The sequence below is a fragment of the Carassius carassius genome, chromosome 17, assembly GCF_963082965.1.
Source record: "Carassius carassius chromosome 17, fCarCar2.1, whole genome shotgun sequence".
Taxonomy (NCBI): Eukaryota; Metazoa; Chordata; class Actinopteri; order Cypriniformes; family Cyprinidae; genus Carassius; species Carassius carassius.
The window spans coordinates 33,527,988-33,548,145 of record NC_081771.1 but is presented as its reverse complement, the minus strand read 5'-3'; the positions used below and the strand labels follow the sequence as shown (position 1 = coordinate 33,548,145).

General features: G+C 37.0%; 1 protein-coding gene and 1 pseudogene across 1 annotated transcript in view; one reads left to right on the top strand and one right to left on the bottom strand.

Annotated features, from left to right (window-relative positions):
• Positions 1–20,158, top strand: part of LOC132090985 (voltage-dependent T-type calcium channel subunit alpha-1I-like) — a 120,074-nt gene that overhangs the window by 54,470 nt on the left and 45,446 nt on the right. Inside the window, exon 4 of the mRNA XM_059497779.1 lies at positions 14,876–15,035. Within this exon, the coding sequence (XP_059353762.1) occupies positions 14,876–15,035 (160 nt within the window). The remainder of the gene's footprint in view (positions 1–14,875; positions 15,036–20,158) is intronic.
• On the bottom strand, positions 12,075–13,169 carry LOC132160641 (galactose-specific lectin nattectin-like; annotated as a pseudogene).

Here is a 20,158-nt window from a genome sequence, read left to right as displayed (position 1 = left end):
ATTGGTCGTGAATGGCCTCTCAAGTCATATTTACTACTGGGAAATCAGGAAATAATGTTGATACCAGAGTTTCTGAGTTTGGAGGGTCTTAAACTTTAAACATGGTGGAGGGGACAACCATTGCTGCTGTCAATGCGGTTCTCACAACAGCTACATACCTTTTTCTTGCTAAAGTAGTGTATTTAAAGGCTATAGATGTGAACAATCATTCAAAGTATTTTGTAAGTTTTATAAGCAGTGAAATAAACATGCTTTTGACTAAAATTCCAGAATTGTCAGCAAACTGCATGTATAGCGTGGAGAATGTTTGTATGATTGTCAACCAATGGGATGCTAGATTTTATCCTTTCAGATATTAAAGCACTTGAATAAATATGCTCAAAATCACAACTTCATAAATGGGAATTGGGAAATTTCAGTTAGCACATGAAGGCAGCATTACACTCCTTGTTCTGTTCAGTCCTTCGTTGGTTATTATTATTGTTTCTGTCTATGTGTTGTGCTACCCCAGCTCCAGAGTTCTTGTGTTTTCTCTAGTGATGGAAAAAACAAGGCTTTCTCAAATGTTTGTCTTTCATCAATTGTGATGAAAACGGTTCATTGCTCACACACAAACCAAAACTGACCTCAGAAGACTACAGTGGATAGTAGTGATGCAAAGTCTGAATCTTTTCCCCAAACTGTTTTTTTTTCTGAAAGTTCAGCTTATTGAACAAGTTCAGAAATCTGATTCTGGTGTCATCAAGCAGTAACATCTTTACCAGGGTTGCCAACTCTCACACATCTGGCGTGACACTCACGCTTGGACTTCAGCGTGAGATTGATGCTGAAAGCGCCAGATGCGTGAGAGTTGGCAACCCTGCTCTACGCATCTTTTCTAACAACTCAGTGTTGTGTTGTATCCACAAAGTTATCAAATAAAGTCATTTGTGTCAACACATACTGAAAAATTCTAATAAAATGTTATTTCTTTGAATGCACATAGCTGATTATTGCATTTCATTCACTTATGTTAACGGTGTCAGTGGTCAGTTTAATTCACAGATACTTTGTCAGATACGACTGACCAGTATTGACTAACCTACAACTGAGATGAGATTCCTAAAAGTTTTACATCTACAGCACACACACAACAGCACAAACGTGGATATGTTCTACATGTCTAAATTATAAAGAAAGAAGAAACCTGTCTTATAAACGTTTTGATTTCGCTTAAGCAACTTAAAATCAGGGGTGGTAAAAGTACTCAAAAGTTATACTCAAGTAAAAGTAGATGTATGTCAATAAAAAATTACTCCAGTAAAAGTAGAAAGTCCTCCATTTAAACATCACAAAAGTACAAAAGTATCCGATTTAAAACATACTTAAGTACCGGAAGTAAAAAGTAAATATTCAAATTAACTGTAAATATCAATAATTAAGCAGATCAGTTGTTTTGGGAGTGATATGCAAAGTTTTAATTGAACAAATTATGAGATTAGATACTGCAATTAGGAATTTGTTAGATTTACAATCAAAAGAGACAATGAAGCACCTTATCGCAGTATAGGGGTTGAACTTTCAGTAGACATGTTCCATAACATTATAGCTGCATCAAACAGAAGATGTGCAAGATACAAAGTAAGACTGTTTCAGAATATCAATGAGAAAGAACCACCTCTTTAAAGGGTTAGTTCACCCAAAAATGAAAATTCTGTCAGTAATTACTCACCCTCATGTTGTCCCAACCCTGTAAGACCTTCGTTCATCTTCGGAACACAAATTAAGATATTTTGGATTAAATCTGAGAGCTGGATCGCTCCTCCATAGGCTTCTACGGGAATGAAACTTGCTGGCCCAGAAAAGTTATTAAAGAGATCGTTAATATAGTCCAAGTGACTACAGTGGCTCAATCTTAAGTTTATCAAGCGACGAGAATACTTTTTGTGCGCAAAACCCCCCAAAAATAACAACTTTATTCCACTATTCATTTCCTTCTCTCTGGATCTCGAGTTTTTTCACGTAAAGTAATAGTGCAGCGCGTCTGTGTTGCACGTCACCACGTAGGCTCACTATTGGCCAAATCAGTGTAATAAATACTTGGAGCGGGCATGGGGAAATGTATCAGAGTAAAAAGTAAACTTTGTCTTTAATATAGTAGTGGAGTAAGACTGAAAGTAGATGCAAATAAAACATACTCAAATAAAGTACAGATTCCCAAAAAATTTGTTTTATTTATTTTTACTTCGTTACTTACCACCACTGCTTAAAATAGGTTCTGCATGCAGAGTAAACCATGCTAAAATCAAGGTTTTTCCATGTTTTCCCAATACAAGTATTTTAAATAATTAATAATTAATAAAAGGATTCATAAGCATATCTCCAGTAGCAGGGCCGTGAACAGATATTTTGAGGGCCAGTGGCACAAACCAAAAAAGGTGCACAGGGGGCAGTGTTGGGGAGTAACTAATTACATGTAACGGCGTTACGTAATTTAATTACAAAATTATTGTAACTGTAATTAGTTACAGTTACTACGAAAAAATGAGTAATTAAATTACAGTTACTTATGAATTTTTTTACGATTACAAAGGGGATTACATTTGAAAATTTACACACATCCACATACAGATTTAACTGATTTCTTTCCCAAATTGCACTGACTATTCTGAGACATACGCCCTAATAATTTCCGGGATGGTTCGTAGAATAAAAACGGAATATGCCACATTTTGGATGACTAAATCAAAAACATGACATCGACTAGTGTCTGTGAATATAAAGCCCCAAAAATGCAATATGACTTGCACATTCTGCCTGTCTGTGGAAATCAGGCGCGGACTGGACACCGGGAGAACCAGGACAATTCCCGGTGGCCTGGCAGCTTTTGCCCCACTATTTAATATCATTATTGTATAATTGCCTGCCGAATGTACTAAAGTGATCATTTGCGAATCCGCCATTTGATAATTAAATCTCTAATAAGTCATGAAGTGTTAGTCATGACTCGCGCGCTCTCCGCGCCTCCGCCAAACGGTTGGGATCAGACTCAGAGTAATCAATGCGAGAGAGAGAGAGAGAGAGAGAGAGAGAGAGAGAGAGAGAGAGAGAGAGAGAGAGAGAGAGAGAGAGAGAGAGAGAGAGAGAGAGAGAGAGAGAGAGAGAGAGAGAGAGAGAGAGAGAGAATAGAGTTGAATGTGGAAGCGCACAGCTGGAGCAGAGAAGCAGAACTACTGTTCAGGGTTTCAGGTCAGTTTCATCTGTAAAGATGATTTTTTGTCTTTGTTTTTTTTTATTTATTTAATCAAGCAGCAGCACGTTGCTCATCAGTCATCACTCAAAATACTATATAAAGGACATCATTATTATCTGTTGTAATGTTACAGTAGTCATTTAGCTGAAAAAAAATTCAGATTTTTTTTATAGGTTTAGGGGGAGCTACGACAGACAACAACACAACCCTTACGAAAATTAACATTTTAATATTTAACTATAAATCCAGAGAAAACGGTTACTATTGTTTCACTGTGATAACCAAAAATGTAAAATTATTTTACAAATGTATTTATTAAAAAATAAATACAAATCCATTTGCAAAAAAAAAAAAAAAAAAAAAAACAAGGTTATTTTACTTTTATATAGGCTAATAAAAGCATGGTTAATTTTTGTAAGGGAAAAACATGACTCGTGTACAATATTAGGATTTTTCTATAAAGATATTGTAGTATTGTAGAGTATTGTTTGTAAAGTATAGTTTTGTTCAATCTTAAGTATTAAAGTCATGAGAGAGATGGATAACAGGGCAAAATAAAGAGACTGAAGAGAAAAATGGAAGTGAAGGTGCAGTTCAGGAGAGAACTTATAATTATTTTGCATGTCCCCAAATTAAAGATTTAAACCTTTTTTATATCAGGTCCATACAAAAAATAGTTTTGTCCATGAATTTGTTTGTATGAGTTTGAATTTTCCAGTCTGAATTTTTTCCCCAGTCCGCCCCTCCTGTAAATTAATGGCAAAGACATAGTTTCATTTACTACACATAGGCCTACTGAAGCTCGCAGTGTTTTCAACCTCTGCCGCCTCAATATAGGAGTACACGAGCACATAAACATAATTTCTAGAACTGCTTTGTGTCACTACATGTGCATTTTACTTATTTTGAGAAAACTATCATCATATACAGAGACAGCAGTTTCAAAAAAACACCAATGTTTCAGGAGTTTATTACACCGAATACGTCACATGCTTATTAGATATCTGTATTTAAGTTGATGTATATGCTTTTATTTATTATTCTTTAATTTTCACAAATTTAGAAAAGTAATCAAAAAGTACTCAAAAGTAATTAGTTACATTACTTTAGTAAAGTAATTGAAAAAGTTACACTACTATTACATTTTAAATAGGGTAACTTGTAATCTGTAACCTATTACATTTCCAAAGTAACCTTCCCAACACTGACCGGGGGGTGGGTGCTTTTTAATACAAATCATCTAGTTGTTACAAATATACAATCAAACGAGAAGACAGCACACTCTGTAATCATTTCAGACTTTATAGTAGATGTTTTGATGAGAGTATGCTCACTCTCTGAGCCTGTTTCTGTCTCATCTTCAATGGAAGTAGGGGAGAGTGGGGTAAGTAGAGCCAGTGGGTAAGTTGAACCACCCTGTTACTTGGCAACTGTACACTTTTACTGTCATGTGACCATGTATTTTGGAACCATTGTGAAAATGAGAAACACACAGGGATTTACTTTAAAAACTGTTCTTGGCTTGTTAAAATAAAATTTTAGCATGATGTTTTATTAACAAGGTTCAGGAGGAGTGCCTAATTAACACCGGTGGAGCGCACTCAAGTTAATCAACACCATGGTATAAATAGTTGACTTACCTCTATTCATTGATGGTTTATCACAATCCCTCATCCACCCCATCATTCTACACTTATGGGGGATAGCTTAGGTTTGGACCATTCCTGAGTTCGGAGCCCTTCCCCAGACATCACACCAAATATGCATTACCATACGTCAGCTAATTATATGTAAGCATGAACTTGTAACAGATGTAATGGCTGTTACATCAATTCAATTCAATTCAATTCAAGTTCATTTGTATAGCGCTTTTTACAATACAAATCGTTACAAAGCAACTTTACAGAAATTTATGTTTCTACAATATTTAGTAGTACATGTAGCTTGTAGTTTGTGCACGTTTGACAGGATTTTAGAAAAAATAAAGAATAATAATAATCAATATTATTAATTTATAGTAATTATATGATGCAGTCACACATGTAGCAATAATTGTTAGTTCTGTTTGTTGATTCAAGGTTAGCATCATCTGGGGTCCTCTGAGGGTCAGCATCATCTCTTCTCAGGTGTTCTGGATCCAGACTGGAGCTTATGTAAATCCTAGTTACCACGGGATGTAAATAAAATTAGAAATAAAATAAATAAAATAAAAATAAAATAAAATTAGTTTAACCCAAGCTAAAGAATAAAAATGCAGATGCAACTACACTCACAATTTAAGAGATACATTATTCGAATGCTTGGCGAAAGAGATGCGTTTTTAATCTAGATTTAAACAGAGAGAGTGTGTCTGAACCCAGAACATTATCAGGAAGGCTATTCCAGAGTTTGGGAGCCAAATGTGAAAAAGCTCTACCTCCTTTAGTGGACTTTGCTATCCTAGGAACTACCAAAAGTCCAGCGTTTTGTGACCTTAGGGTGCGTGATGGGTTGTAGCGTGGTAGAAGGCTAGTTAGGTACGCAGGAGCTAAACCATTTAGGGCCTTATAGGTAAGTAATGATAATTTGTAACTGATACGGAACTTAATAGGTAGCCAGTGCAGAGACTGTAAAATTGGGGTAATATGATCATATTTTCTTGATCTCGTAAGGACTCTAGCTGCTGCATTTTGGACTACCTGTAGCTTGTTTATTGACGAAGCAGGACAACCACCTAGAAGTGCATTACAATAGTCCAGTCTAGAGGTCATGAATGCATGAACTAGCTTTTCTGCATCAGAAACAGATAACATGTTTCGTAGCTTGGCAATGTTTCTAAGATGGAAGAATGCAGTTTTTGTAACATTGGAAATATGATTTTCAAAAGACAAATTGCTGTCCAATAAAACACCCAGATTTCTGACTGTAGAGGAAGTAACAGTACATCCGTCTAGTTGCAGATTGTAATCTACAAGATTCTGTGTGGTGTTTTTTGGTCCAATAATTAATATCTCTGTCTTATCCGAATTTAATTGGAGAAAATTATTTGTCATCCAATCTTTTACATTTTTAACACACTCTGTTAGCTTAGATAATTGGGAAGTTTCATCTGGTCTCGTTGAGATATATAGCTGAGTATCATCAGCATAACAGTGGAAGCTAATTCTGTATTTTCTAATAATATTACCAAGGGGAACATGTATATTGAAAACAGAAGGGGACCTAGGACGGATCCTTGTGGCACTCCATATTTTACTGATGATAAATGAGATGACACCCCATTTAAGTAAACAAAATGGTAGCGATCGGACAGGTAGGATCTAAACCATCTTAGAGCCTGCCCTTGAATACCTTTATAGCTTTGTAATCGATCTATGGGTATGTCATGATCTATGGTGTCGAACGCAGCACTAAGATCAAGTAAGACTAGAAATGAGATGCAGCCTTGATCTGACGCAAGGAGCAGGTCATTTGTAATTTTAACAAGTGCAGTTTCTGTGCTATGGTGGGGCCTAAAACCAGACTGAAATTCTTCATACAGATAATTTTTATGCAGGAAGGTGCCCAATTGAGCAGACACAACGTTTTCTAAAATTTTAGACATAAATGGAAGATTTGAAATAGGCCTATAATTTGCCAGTACACTAGGATCTAGTTTTGGTTTCTTAATAAGAGGCTTGATAACCACCAGCTTGAATAGTTTTGGGACGTGACCTAAAGATAACGACGAGTTAATGATTTTGAGAAGCGGTTCTTCGGCTACAGGTAACAGCTCTTTTAGTAATTTAGTGGGTACAGGATCTAATAAACATGTTGTTGGTTTAGATACAGTGATAAGTTTATTTAGGTCTTCCTGTCCTATATTTGTAAAGCACTGCAGTTTATCTTTGGGTGCGATGGATGAAACTGAAGTGTTAGACGCTGTAGAATCTACATTCGCTATTGTATTTCTAATGTTATCTATTTTATCAGTGAAGAAATTCATAAAGTCATTACTATTTAACGTTGGTGGAATATTTGAATCAGGTGGCGTCTGGTAATTTGTTAATTTAGCCACTGTGCTAGATAAAAACCTTGGATTGTTTTGGTTATTTTCTATGAGTTTGTGGATATGCTCTGCCCTAGCAGTTTTTAGAGCCTGTCTATAGCTGGACATACTGTTTTTCCATGCAATTCTAAAAACTTCCAAGTTAGTTTTTCTCCATTTGCGTTCAAGACTACGAGTTACTTTCTTGAGAGAGTGAGTATTACTGTTATACCATGGCACAGTACGTTTTTCTCTAACCTTTTTTAATTTGATGGGGGCAACAGCTTCTAATGTATTAGAGAAAATAGTGCCCATGTTGTCAGTAATTTCGTCTAATTCATGTGTATTTTTGGGTACAAATAGCAGTTGAGATAGATCAGGCAGGTTATTTGCGAATTTTTCTTTGGTGGCTGGAACAATAGCTGCCTAGTTCTGCCCAGACGGTAACGCTGAGACATATAGTTAATATCAGTTATACGCAGCATGCACGATACAAGGAAATGGTCTGTAATATCATCACTTTGGGGTACAATATCTATAGCAGTAAGATCGATTCCATGCGATATAATAAAATCTAATGTATGATTAAAACGATGAGTGGGCCCGGTGACATTTGCTTGACTCCAAAGGAGTTTATTAGGTCAGTAAACGCAAGTCCTAATGTATCATTTGCATTATCAACGTGAATATTAAAATCTCCCATGATTAGCGCCTTATCAACTGTAACTAGAAGGTCTGAGAGGAAATCTGCAAATTATTTTAGAAATTTTGTATACAGCCCTGGTGATCTATACACAGTAGCCAGAGCAAGAGATACATTATTACACCAAAGCAAATTTATCCAGGTCTAAAAATATTCATGATACATATAGATGATTTAGCAACATATAAAACCATGCAAATCATTTAGCTAAATATTAGCTTAAATAAGTAAGCAACAGTAGCTGTTTTTATTTTTTATTTTTATGGCAGCTATGTACCATAAGGCACTGTAGTTAAGTTAAATCTCTGAATTATAAACTGGCATTTTAATGTGATATTACTGGTTTATTTGATCATATATACATATTTTGTAGTATATTTGATAGGGTCAGTGTGGAAGTGCACCAAATCCTTCTCTGAAATGAACCAGAAAATGCTTTATCACATTATATTCAGATATATCTGTCCATCTGTAGTCGGTAATGGCCAACAAACTCTCGGTTTAGTCTGTTTTTAGGCAGGCTACAACTTTAATCTTAAAAATGCAAACATTAAATATGCAAATGGCATGAAATATTTAAATTGAAATTTCATTTGGTTGGTTAAAGTTAACTTCATGAAAATAAATATGAATCTTTGTAAAAGGATATTATTATCAATTTAGTTTATTATTATTATTAATTATTTTACATGTGTTTGAATTAGATTTGACCAGATGGTCTTTTTACACCCAGATGGTGCATTTTACCCACTGACTCAAATCGGGTCAACTTACCCCTAACCCGGGGCAAACTGAGCCATGGGAACACTTTTTAATGAGAAGCCATATTTTTTTTACCCTTTATCATAGATACATTTTGATCATTTAAAATGATAGGAATACTTTCGCTCGCCCCTATTAGACATTTAATTTAATATTTTACAGCATACATTTATATTAATTTCTAACAAACAACTAATTTAGACTAATTATATTATTATTATTTACTATTTATAGGCCTACTATTAATACGGTTTTAATAAAATATGGAAATTATAGATTACTAGTATCAAGACAAGGGATTATAATGGGAAATATACTTAATTACAAGAATTAAAGTGTGACAAACTACTAAATATTATACAGTGGGGCTCGAAAGTTTGGGAACCCCTTGCGGAATCTGTGAAAATGTGAGTAATTTTCAAAAAATAAGAGAGATCATACTAAATACATGTTATTTTTTATTTAGTACTGTCCTGAGTAAGATATTGTACATAAAAAATGTTAACATTTAGTCCACCATACAGAAACATTGCTGAAATTATTAAAATGACCCCAATCAAAAGTTTGGGAACCCTTGGTTCTCAATACTGTGTGCTGTTACCTGATGATCCATGACTGTCTTACTGTTTTGTGATGGTTGTGAATGAGTCCCTTGTTTGTTCTGAACAGTTAATCTGAGCAGCATTCTTCAGAAAAATCTTTAAGGTCGTGCAGATTCTTCAGTTTTCCAGCATCTTTGCATATTTGAACCCTTTCCAGCAGTGACTGTATGATTTTGAGATACATATTTTCACACTGAGGACATTTGAGGCACTCAAACACAACTATTTAAAAAGATTCAAACATTCACTGATGCTCCAGAAGGAAACACGATGCATTAAGAGCTGGGGGTGAAAACTACTGGAGCTTTGTATTCATATTTACAATGTGAGAGGGGCAACTCAGCCGATGAGGGAAAAGGGGCACCGGGCTTAAGTGATATACACGTATCGCAACTCACTCGTCACAATCCTCGGCAATCCTTTGAAAACTTCGACAGTTGGGTAAACCGGCTCATTCTGTTATCTTTGAGTCGGACGTGCTACTTCGGCTGTGCGCCCTGCGTCCTCAACCCAGAACTAAAGTTCAATTCAGTTTGATCTATTGTGAACCAGCTCAAAAGAAAGATTTGTTCAAGAATTGAACATCTTTAGTGGATAGTTTGGACTGCTGAAAGAATCACTGGTACAACCCCCGACTCTCCAAGAACTGCACTCATCCAGAGTGAGCAAAAGGGCTGGCAAAATCATTCTGGACCCCTCACACCCAGAACACCTCTTTGAACTGTTGCTGTCTGGTCGGTGCTTCAGAGCATTGAACTCCAGAACGGCCAGACAGAGGACAGATTCTTCCTTCATGCAATCTACCTCAAGAACACCTGACAATAAACGTGTAACAATTTTCATACATTTACCCCCGTACATACAAATACCAATTGTGTATTTTGAGTATTTTTCACGTTGTGTATATTGTTATTCCCCATTTACACATTCTGCTTGTGTAACTTCCATCACCAAAACAAATTCACCATATTTGTATGGATACTCTGGATCCAGAGATGCCAAAGTGTCCGGCGCAGGCATTGTTGTGAGGACAGGGAGGAAGTGGAGGGCAGCCGAGGCAGTCCATCAGGCAGAGACGAGGCTGAAGCACAAGGCCATCCTTGGAACAGTGGCGCAAGGCAGAGCCGGACTTGGGAGTCTAACAGCGACCCGATATGACTCTGCCAGCGGAAAGGAGAGGCAGAGGCTGGTACAGGAGGAGGTGCGAGCTTCAGTCGAGGAAGAGCAAACCAGCAGAGCAGTGGCCATGCGGCAGCAAGGCGCCTGGATGAAGTGGGAGCAGGCGATTGAGCAGAGAGTCACCTCGAAGGAAATCTGGAAGTGGAACCCCCAGAGAATTAAGTTCTTGATTCAGGGGGTCTATGATGTCTTCCCAAGTCCATCCAACCTGTGCACATGGGGCAAAATAGAAACACCTGCATGCCCTCTTTGTTCCAAGACAGGGACATTAGAACACATCCTGAGCAGCTGCTCCAAGGCGCTGGGTGAGGGTCGGTATCGATGGAGGCACGACCAGGTCCTCAAATCCATCGCGGAGGCAATCAGTAAGGGGATTAAGGACAGCCGATACACCCATGCTACAGCCAAGGCTATTCATTTCATCAAGGAAGGACAAAAGCCAGAAAGAACATTTAAAAACTGCTCTGTAGGTTTGCTCTCCACGGCCCTAGACTGGGTGATGACAGTTGACCTTGAAAGGCTACTGAGAATTCCAACACACATCACCCAGTCCAAATTGAGACCTGGCATCATCTTGGTCTCTGAGGCCACAAAACACCTAATCTTGTTAGAGCTGACAGTGCCCTGGGAGGAGAGGATGGAGGAAGCTCAAGAGAGAAAGAGGGAGAAATATCAAGAACTGGTGGAGGATTGTCAGAGGAACGGATGGAGGACCAGGTGTATGCCAGTAGAGGTGGGCAGTAGGGGATTTGCCAGTTACTCCCTGAGCAAGGCCTACGGTACGCTGGGCATAACAGGTGCTAGCCGAAGAAAAGCCATAGGTAACAATGTGGAGGCAGCAGAAAAAGCATCCAGATGGCTCTGGTTAAAGAGGGGAGAGCAGTGGGGGCAGTAGAATGCCACTTGGACACAGGCCGGGGTCTGATCCTCGCCTGGACGAGGGTGTCTGTTGTAAGACCCAAAACACCCAGTGACTCCAGGAAACAACACTGATGATGTGTCCAAGGTTGTGCATCAAAAGAGGTTTTCTGTAAACTTATTCCCTATTTACACATTCTGCTTGTGTAACTTCCATCACCAAAACAAGTTCACCATATTTGTAAGCATCTGCCAGTAAAGCACTTTCTGATTCTGAAACTCAGGTCTTAAATTGCTTCCATGTATACTATTGCCTTTGTGGATAAAGGCTGACAATCAGTAATTAACAAGTGAATCAAAGTAACTTTAGTGGTTCAAATATTTAATGCATTAACGTTTAGTCAAGTTCTTTTTAGGCTGCATTCTCAAGCTATGATAATGGAATAGGGTAGATAGTCAACCATTTCTCTTCTATGCCTGAGAGTCGCATTAGTTGCAAAATCCACATGGTAAGACAACAGCACGTCACTTAATGCCATACTAACTATATTCTCACCAGAATTGTGGATCATGGTTGGACACCAACACACATTGTTTGCTTTAATGCGTTTATTGATTTGAGGTGCATTTCAGTATTAAGGGATTTAAAGTTGAGAACGTTTTGTGAAGTGCAGAAACTTTAGATGTAGTACAAATCAAAGTAACAGTCGAGCTGGAGGACTGAGAGTGATCTCATAGGCCTTTAACACAGATATAGCCCATTGTGTTTGTACAGGTTGAATCATTCCAGCATTGGTCAGCTGTAGGATGGAAAAATGAAACCATTTTTCTGATTATTGGAGTAGTGTTAGGTTACCATTTGTTATGAGATGTTAGGAGGGTGAATATTTGAAAGTAAAAACTAGACGACTTCTCACAGGTCCAGTTGAGCTCTCCACAGTTCTCAACATTTAGATTGTTAGGTTCACGATCGCACCAGTTGGTGTAGTCAGATTTAGTTCCATCACTCCACAACCACTCTCCTTCCTAAAGAGCAGAGACGGGGATTAAAAAGAGTGCTCTTCTGTACTTGGACACCAGAAAGAATTTAGTCAGGGTTTGAGGTTAAGCCATCTTCATTAGAAACACTGGTCTCAAACAAATAAGTCTGTTTAGGCCACACAACTGATCTTACTTCCACAGCATCGTGACCACCAATCCAACATCGTGTAGAGGGAGGCAACAGACCCAGCAGGAAATCGTTTTCTTCATCATCGGGCTCCAAAATTTGACCATCCATCCTGGCATAGTGTACCTATATCTGCCGTATCCAGTAGGCCTACATGTTAGTCTTGTAAATCAACATTATTTGGATTATGAAAACCCTAGTCAATAAAATACTACACATTTCACACTATCATGCTCCATAGAGCTACAAAATGCCAAGTGTTCAGCAGAACAAGCTTTTAAAAATGGAATAGTAGTTTGTACAAAGTAATACCTGGTTTACCAGCTGCATTTCCCGTGGAGAACACGATGAACAGAAGCAGCAGACTTCTCAGCATTGCCATGAACTTAAATTAATAAGCAGCAAAAGTGAATCATCTGCACTCATGTACTGCACACATTGTATTATCAATGGATTTTAAAGACAGTTATTCAGTAGGTCTCTGTGCCTAAAACTCACCTTGGTTTTCAGATCACTGCCTTCAGAATCTCAAGAAAGATTTTGTGGTGTTCCAGAAAGAGCTCTGCTTTTATGCTTTACTTGATGTCAAGTGTGTATAAATCACCAGGAAAACACAGTGTTATATGTCTGTGGTTTTCTTGTTCCTTTGACCTTGTTTTCATTAGTAGCTCTGATTATGTCATTCATTTCACCTGTGTTCCATTTATCAACTCATTAGTCCCTCATTTTTAATTAGTATTTATGCTGCCTTCACGTGCAATCGGTATTATCTTGAGTTTCCTAATCAGAAATTGGTCATGAATGCCTCTCAAGTCATATTTACTACTGGGAAATCAGGAAATAATGTTGATAACAGAGTTTCTGAGTTTGGAGGGTCTTAAACCTTAAACATGGTGGAGGGGACAACCATTGCTGCTGTCAATGCGGTTCTCACAACAGCTACATACCTTTTTCTTGCTAAAGTAGTGTAATTATAGGCTATAGATGTGAACAATCAAAACAGACAACTTTTTTTAATAAAAAAAATAATAATTAAACCAATGAGAATGTCAATTAAATGAGTTTTTATCAGGTTTATCTTTCTTCTGGGAACAAATTATTTTCTAAAAGTTTTTTTTTTTTTCACGTTTGACTGTTAATTATTTTAAAAACATTCAAAACACATTTCAGCTAAGCTGATGAGTATCGATTGTGTTGAAGCTTTGATCACACTTTTGAGTCATTTAGAACCATTATGAACCAACACAAATTAATCAACTAACTTATAAACACAAACGGTTATTCACACACTTAGACATCTGTATGATTATTACACCCCGTGCCTAGGGGTAGTAGGAAAAACTCGTTAACAGGGCATAATAATAACAACGGAAACCCCTTTGCTCCAAGTTCTTAAGGTTGAAAATTAAAGAACGGGATCGATAGATGTTACAATACACTTGAAAGTAACACATTTAATTATCGGCCGGAGAAGGGATCCAGGAGCTCTCAACTCAACCGCATCAGAACCAACAATGAGCCGGCATTTCCTTTTAAACCCCAGGCCTCGACTTCACCACCAATGACGATCTTACATCCCATCAGCAGCCATCCTATCAGATACCAGAGAGAGTAAGAGGGAGGAGCAAGAACACACACACTACAAGAAACGCAGGTCGTAACAATGATGCTCTGTTGTATGGAGAATTAATTAATTGCATCATGCAAGTAAAACAAATCGTGAATGTTTCATTTGGCCTTTCTGGAACAGAGCGAGCTGTTTCTCCATCACAAGAACTGAATCACATCTTTCCAGCACAATTGGAGAGTCTGTCAGAAGTTGTGATTTTACAGTGAAGTGTCTAAAGCTCTCAAACTCTCAGTGAAGTTTCTTCAGTCGGCTGAAGTGAGTGTGAGTATGTCAGATGTGACTCGCTCATTATTTAGACACTTTTTACTTCACCTGCGCTCTGGAAACACACCATTTGATGACTAGACCTCTAAACTACAGCGAAACATCTGAGTGAACGTGAAGCAGTTAGTGAGGAGATCAGAGGAGGAACATCAGTCAGAAACTCCTTCAGACATTCTTTACATCTTTCACATGTCAAGAAGTTCTGCTCCTGGAAAGTGTGTCCCCAAACGCAGCTCATCTGCTCTATGTTTGCATGTGAAGTTGTAACTCAAGGAGCGAAGTTGAAAAATGTATGGCTTATTGTAGTTTTTGTCATGGAAATGAAGCTGAAATAGAGACACATTCCTCTCTGATCCAGCACTGATGGCTTGATTTGGTCGGATGGTCAGGCTGAATGTCTCGTGAAGGACTTGTGTTTTGTGTTTACTGCGCTGTGTATCTGAGTGTTATTTCATGTTCTGTGTGTGTCAGGCATGAGGATCCTGGTGAATCTGCTGCTGGACACACTGCCGATGTTGGGCAACGTGCTGCTGCTCTGCTTCTTCGTCTTCTTCATCTTTGGCATCATCGGTGTGCAGCTCTGGGCTGGACTTCTGCGAAACCGCTGCTATCCAGAGGAGAACTTCACCCAGTGAGTCCCGGCTTGTCATCATCCTGATTTAGTCTTATTTATGTGTCAGATTTCCTTTTTAGTTTTTTCATATTTAGTCAACCTGTCCTGTCCTTTAGTGTGTGTGTGTGTGTGTGTGTGTGTGTACTCAATTATTGTACATAATTACAGTGGTGGCTCAATTTCTTAGAACACAGACAGATCTGAATATCTTAATAAATATGGACCTTTTTTGGCCTCCAAACCCTGATTTCATTCATAATGTTCATGAAACATGCAGATGGTTGCTCTGAGCACAACAAATGTCAGATGAAGTGAGGCATACTGTCTTTATCTACTTTTAACATTAATATCATCCCATGGCTTCTGCAAGTCAAGCCAAAGTACAATAGATTTGTCCAGTTTATTTTCCAACTCGCCCTGAATTTCCTCGATGGGTTTGGGGCAATAATTATTTTTATAGGTTTCATAAAAAATAAAAAAATAAAAATAATAATAATAATAAATGAAAGCCTCTTAAAATATCATGTTATCTAATAATTTTGCCCATCACTGTATAATTACAATTACTGTTGTAATTTGAGAAATGTCATCAGAACTATTGCAATTTAATCTACAGTATAAGCACAAATCAAGAGGCTGCCAACTCACTTTCCTAATTTAATTTATTATCAGAAATATAAACACACTCTCAACATTATGCAAACTGCTAAAGCTTCTCCCTAAAGCTTCCTAATATTAATTCCAAGAATTCCAAATTCCAAACAAGATTTTTTTTATTATTTCTTTGTATTATTGCATTGAATTTATTATATTTTGTCATGAGAAGGTTTGATGGCAGATACAGTTGCTGTATACAGTGCAAACGGCTGTGTGAATGAATGAATGTTTGTTAATGAATTCAGATCATCAGCGCTTTACAAAGAAACCTTGGATAATTTTTGATTTTGTAAGCTGAATTTTGTCTTGTCTATTTTAATCAGTGATATTACATGTGGATATAGTCACAGTTAGAGTTGAATGATTGTCACGTCACTTCATCACTTCATATCAGTGTCATCTCATCTTTGTCATAGAACAAAAAGTCATCGACAAATATTTTCCATCATAATTTTCAATAACAAAGCACAGTCAGTAGCTTTTCCTGTGCTGGTTTTGATCCTGCTGCTCGTGGTCTGGATCGTTCTTCCTGGTTTCTGATGGATCGTGAGTTTCTGCTGTCTATGATTACTCGCTGATCTCCAGCGGTGAACTGCCGTCTCTGAAAGGCTCTTCGGGGGTTTCAACCTCAGTGCTGATGCTCATGCTGATCTTTCTGGTCTTCAGAAGTGTAAACTCAGAGCGTTTATTGAGCCTCAAGAGGGTTGGAGACATTGGTGAGTGCACAAAGTGTCCAGCGTTAAAGAGCTGCTTCAGAGGAACTGATCATTATTAATGATTGAGGAACAATAGCAGAGTCTATCATCTGTTTCTGTCTCAAGAATAAATTATTTTGAAGCAATTGCTCATTGACAGTGGGTTAAAAAAAAAAAAAAAAAAAAAAAAAAAAAGTTTCATGGCTTGTAAGAAGCACATTTGGCTGGTGAATCCTCATGCAATGAAAGAAATCTTGTAATGTAACAGAAGTAGAGACTGACTTTTACTTTGGTTTTATAATGTACATTTGAATGCAACAGATTATACAATTTTTTAAATTAATTTTATATAAAAATATTTATGATATTTTTATTAAAATTGAGGCCAAAACAATTTTTTACAAAAATGAAACCCATGCACAAATAAATCTTTCACTATAAGATCAATAACATTCATTTAGAAAATGTATAAGCCTGTCTGTTTTCTAAATGCATGCTACTGATTTTATTGTGAATGATTCATGTGCGCATATATGAATTTGAACTTTATTGTCGTTCAGCTGTGATCTGATAAATGCAACTATTAGGCATGAAGATTATAAGATATTATAAACCTCAAAATCATGATTTTCTGTAAAGCTGCTTTGAAACGGTGTGTGGTGAGAAAAACAACATGCAAATAAATTTGACTTGACTTTAATGATTCTAAAAATGGTAAAATATGCTTTCATATTTCTTTCTGTTGATTCCGGAGTGAAATGTGAGATTCCCGCTCTCTCTCCGTGGTTCCTCTAATGTTCCTCTGTGTGATGAGTGATGGTGCGCAGCAGGGGCTGCTGGGAGAATTATGGCTCTGACCTTGTTATGTCACCGATGTGGCGGCTGTGATAATGGACGGTGTGTGTTTCGGCGCTCAGGAAAGCAGCAGTATCCAGAATAAACACTTCAGTGTTACTGTGAGGTCAGCTGCACCTGTAGTTCACGACACACATCTGACATGCAGGACCTGATGAAGACTGATGAAGACGTCTGCTGGATGAGAAGAACATCCATCTAGGATGAACAGCTCCTTTGCAGAGCTTCAAAGTCAGCATAAAATGGAAATTCACCCATTTGTTTTCTGAATGCATGTTAGAGATCTTATAGTGTAGGATTCATCTGTGCATGGATCCATTTATTCACATCAGTTACATTTTTTCCTATTAGTACTCCACCAATGCAGAAGAAAAGATCAGTCGATACTGGCATCTCAATGCAACTTTAAAGGAATAGTTGAACCCAAAAAGCATTGTGGCAGTGTCTCATCAATGGATGCTCTGCAGTGAATGGGTGCCATCAGAATGAGAGTCTAAACAGCTGATAAAAACATCACAATAATCCACAGCACTCCAGTCCATCAGTTAACATCTGGATGAGACAAAAGCTGCGTGTCTGTAAAAAATCTTCAGTTTTGGGTGAAAAATTCCTTTAATTCAGCTCTATTGTGAGTCTTTGGCAAGAACTTCCTCCATCTTAGTAGTGTTGTGTTCCCACGTTCCCTCCAGTCTCCTGCAGATCTCTAATCTCCTGTCTTACTTCTGCTCTATTTTTACACATCTCTGTCCCATCGCTCTTTAGCAGAGCCCACTGAACCCAACACACTGGAGAACAGCAGCTCAGAGCAGCTTTAATAATGTCTGACTGTCCTCAGCAACGCTGAAGCTTCGAAACCAGCTGCATTCCAGCAAACAGAACCTGAACCCCGACAGCGCTGAGGAGAACATCACGGATAAATACAATACTGTTCAAAAGTTGGGGTTAAGTAGTATTTTGGAATGTTCTTGAAAGGGCTGCATTTATTTGATCAAAAACACACTAAAAAGTGAAATATTATTGCAGTTTAAAATCACTGTTTTCTGTGTGAATCTGTGTTAAAGTGTAATGTATTTCTGTGATGCTCCGCTGTATTTTCAGCTTCATTTCTCCAGTCTTCAGTATCACATGATCTTCAGAAATCATGAAAATATGATGATTTACTGCTCAAGACACATTTCTGATTATTATCAATGTTGAACACAGTTGTGCTGCTAAATATTTCTGTAGAAACCATGATCTTTTTATTCATTTACATGTATTCACTTAACACATGCTTTTATCCAAAGTGATTCTCAGATAAAACTGAAACTGTTATTCTGATTATGTCATTTAGTTCATTCAGTATTAAATGAAGAAATAATGCAAAATAGCTTTTGTAACATTAGAAATGTCTTTACTGTCACTTTTGGTCAATTGAATGTGCCCTTGCTGAATACAAATACAAAGTTCTAACTAGCCCAAAGTATTGCATGGTATGTGTATAAGTGTATATATCTGTTTTCCTTCAGAAGTGCATTAATAGGTGAATCAACAGCCAGCTTTTCTTTGATAATGTTTGTCCTCTGTAATCTTCTGAAATATCATTTAACTTGCTCTCTGTGTTTGATCTGTGCGTTTGCACTGATGTGCTCTTTAGTTTAATAAAAGCATCTGAATATCCCCTTTATGATCATAGAGACAAGAACCAACAATCCTTTGACCCTTTTGAGTTCTGTTAAACCATCTGTGTGTGATTCTGCACTTCTGGATGTTGGTCTTTATATGTCAGAGATATGGCCTAATCCGTGTAAACACATATGTGATGAATGTTGTGGCTCTGTTCCAAAACCTAGTGAGCAGCCTATGTAGGGAGCAGCTTCATTCTCTTAAATCAAATGCTGTTTCGGAAATTACTGCAGTTTGGCCATGGACAAGACAATCCCAAAATGCACTGCAGTTAGCTTGCAATAAGGTTTTTTTTTATTTTACATATATTTGTGTGTGCTGTGTATTTATATGCTTTTATGTTGTTAAATTAGCAGCATGGAGTTGCTCTCTAGGTAGAGTTTTCACAAATCATGTATTTTTTAAGGGTCAATTTCAGTTGAGTTGCTGCAAAAATAGTTTTCTTCCCCAGTGTTTTTATCTTGTTTTCCAGTACAACATTAACACAATCAAGTCAAGACACAAGCCAAATGACATAAGATATTAAATAATGATTTCTGAAAAAAATCTATAAAAATGTAAATTATATATATATATATATATATATATATATATTTATAAAAGCTTACAAAATCTGAATTGAAATTATCAACATTAATATATAAATAAAGGTAAAAATTCTACTAGATTTTATTTTTTATAAATTCTGATAATATAAAAAATATTTTCTTTTCTGGAACATTATTTTAAAATGCCTCACATCTCTTTCAAAATGAAGCAATGCATCCAAATATCACAAATGCATCTCAAAAGAAAATGTGTGTGTCTTGCATAGATAATTGTGTGTTGTGTTTTGCAAAAAGTGTTTTATGAAATTGAGAACTGAGTCAAAGGCTGAGAATTAGTGAATGGTTTTGTCGATTTGGTGTGTGCTTCTGCTGTTTGAGTGTCAGCTTTCAGAAACTGTGTGACAAGTTAAGATTTAGTTTTTAAACTGTTGAAAAAAAAACATTTTACATTTTAAACATTAAGTACAAGTAACACGTTCTGAGAATATTTTTTTGAGAATGTTTTGATCAACTTTATGAGAACATATATTAAATATTCATAATGTTGTAAGAATGTGCAATAAACATTACTCTAAAAATGTTTTGTAATAACATTTGTGTAACTTTGAAAAAAGGTTATGAATACATTCCCTGTTGTCTTGATTAACAAATACTTAGATATCTGTACTGAAAAACAAGACAAACATAGTAAGAAAGTCATCTTTTGCAGTGTATATAGGCA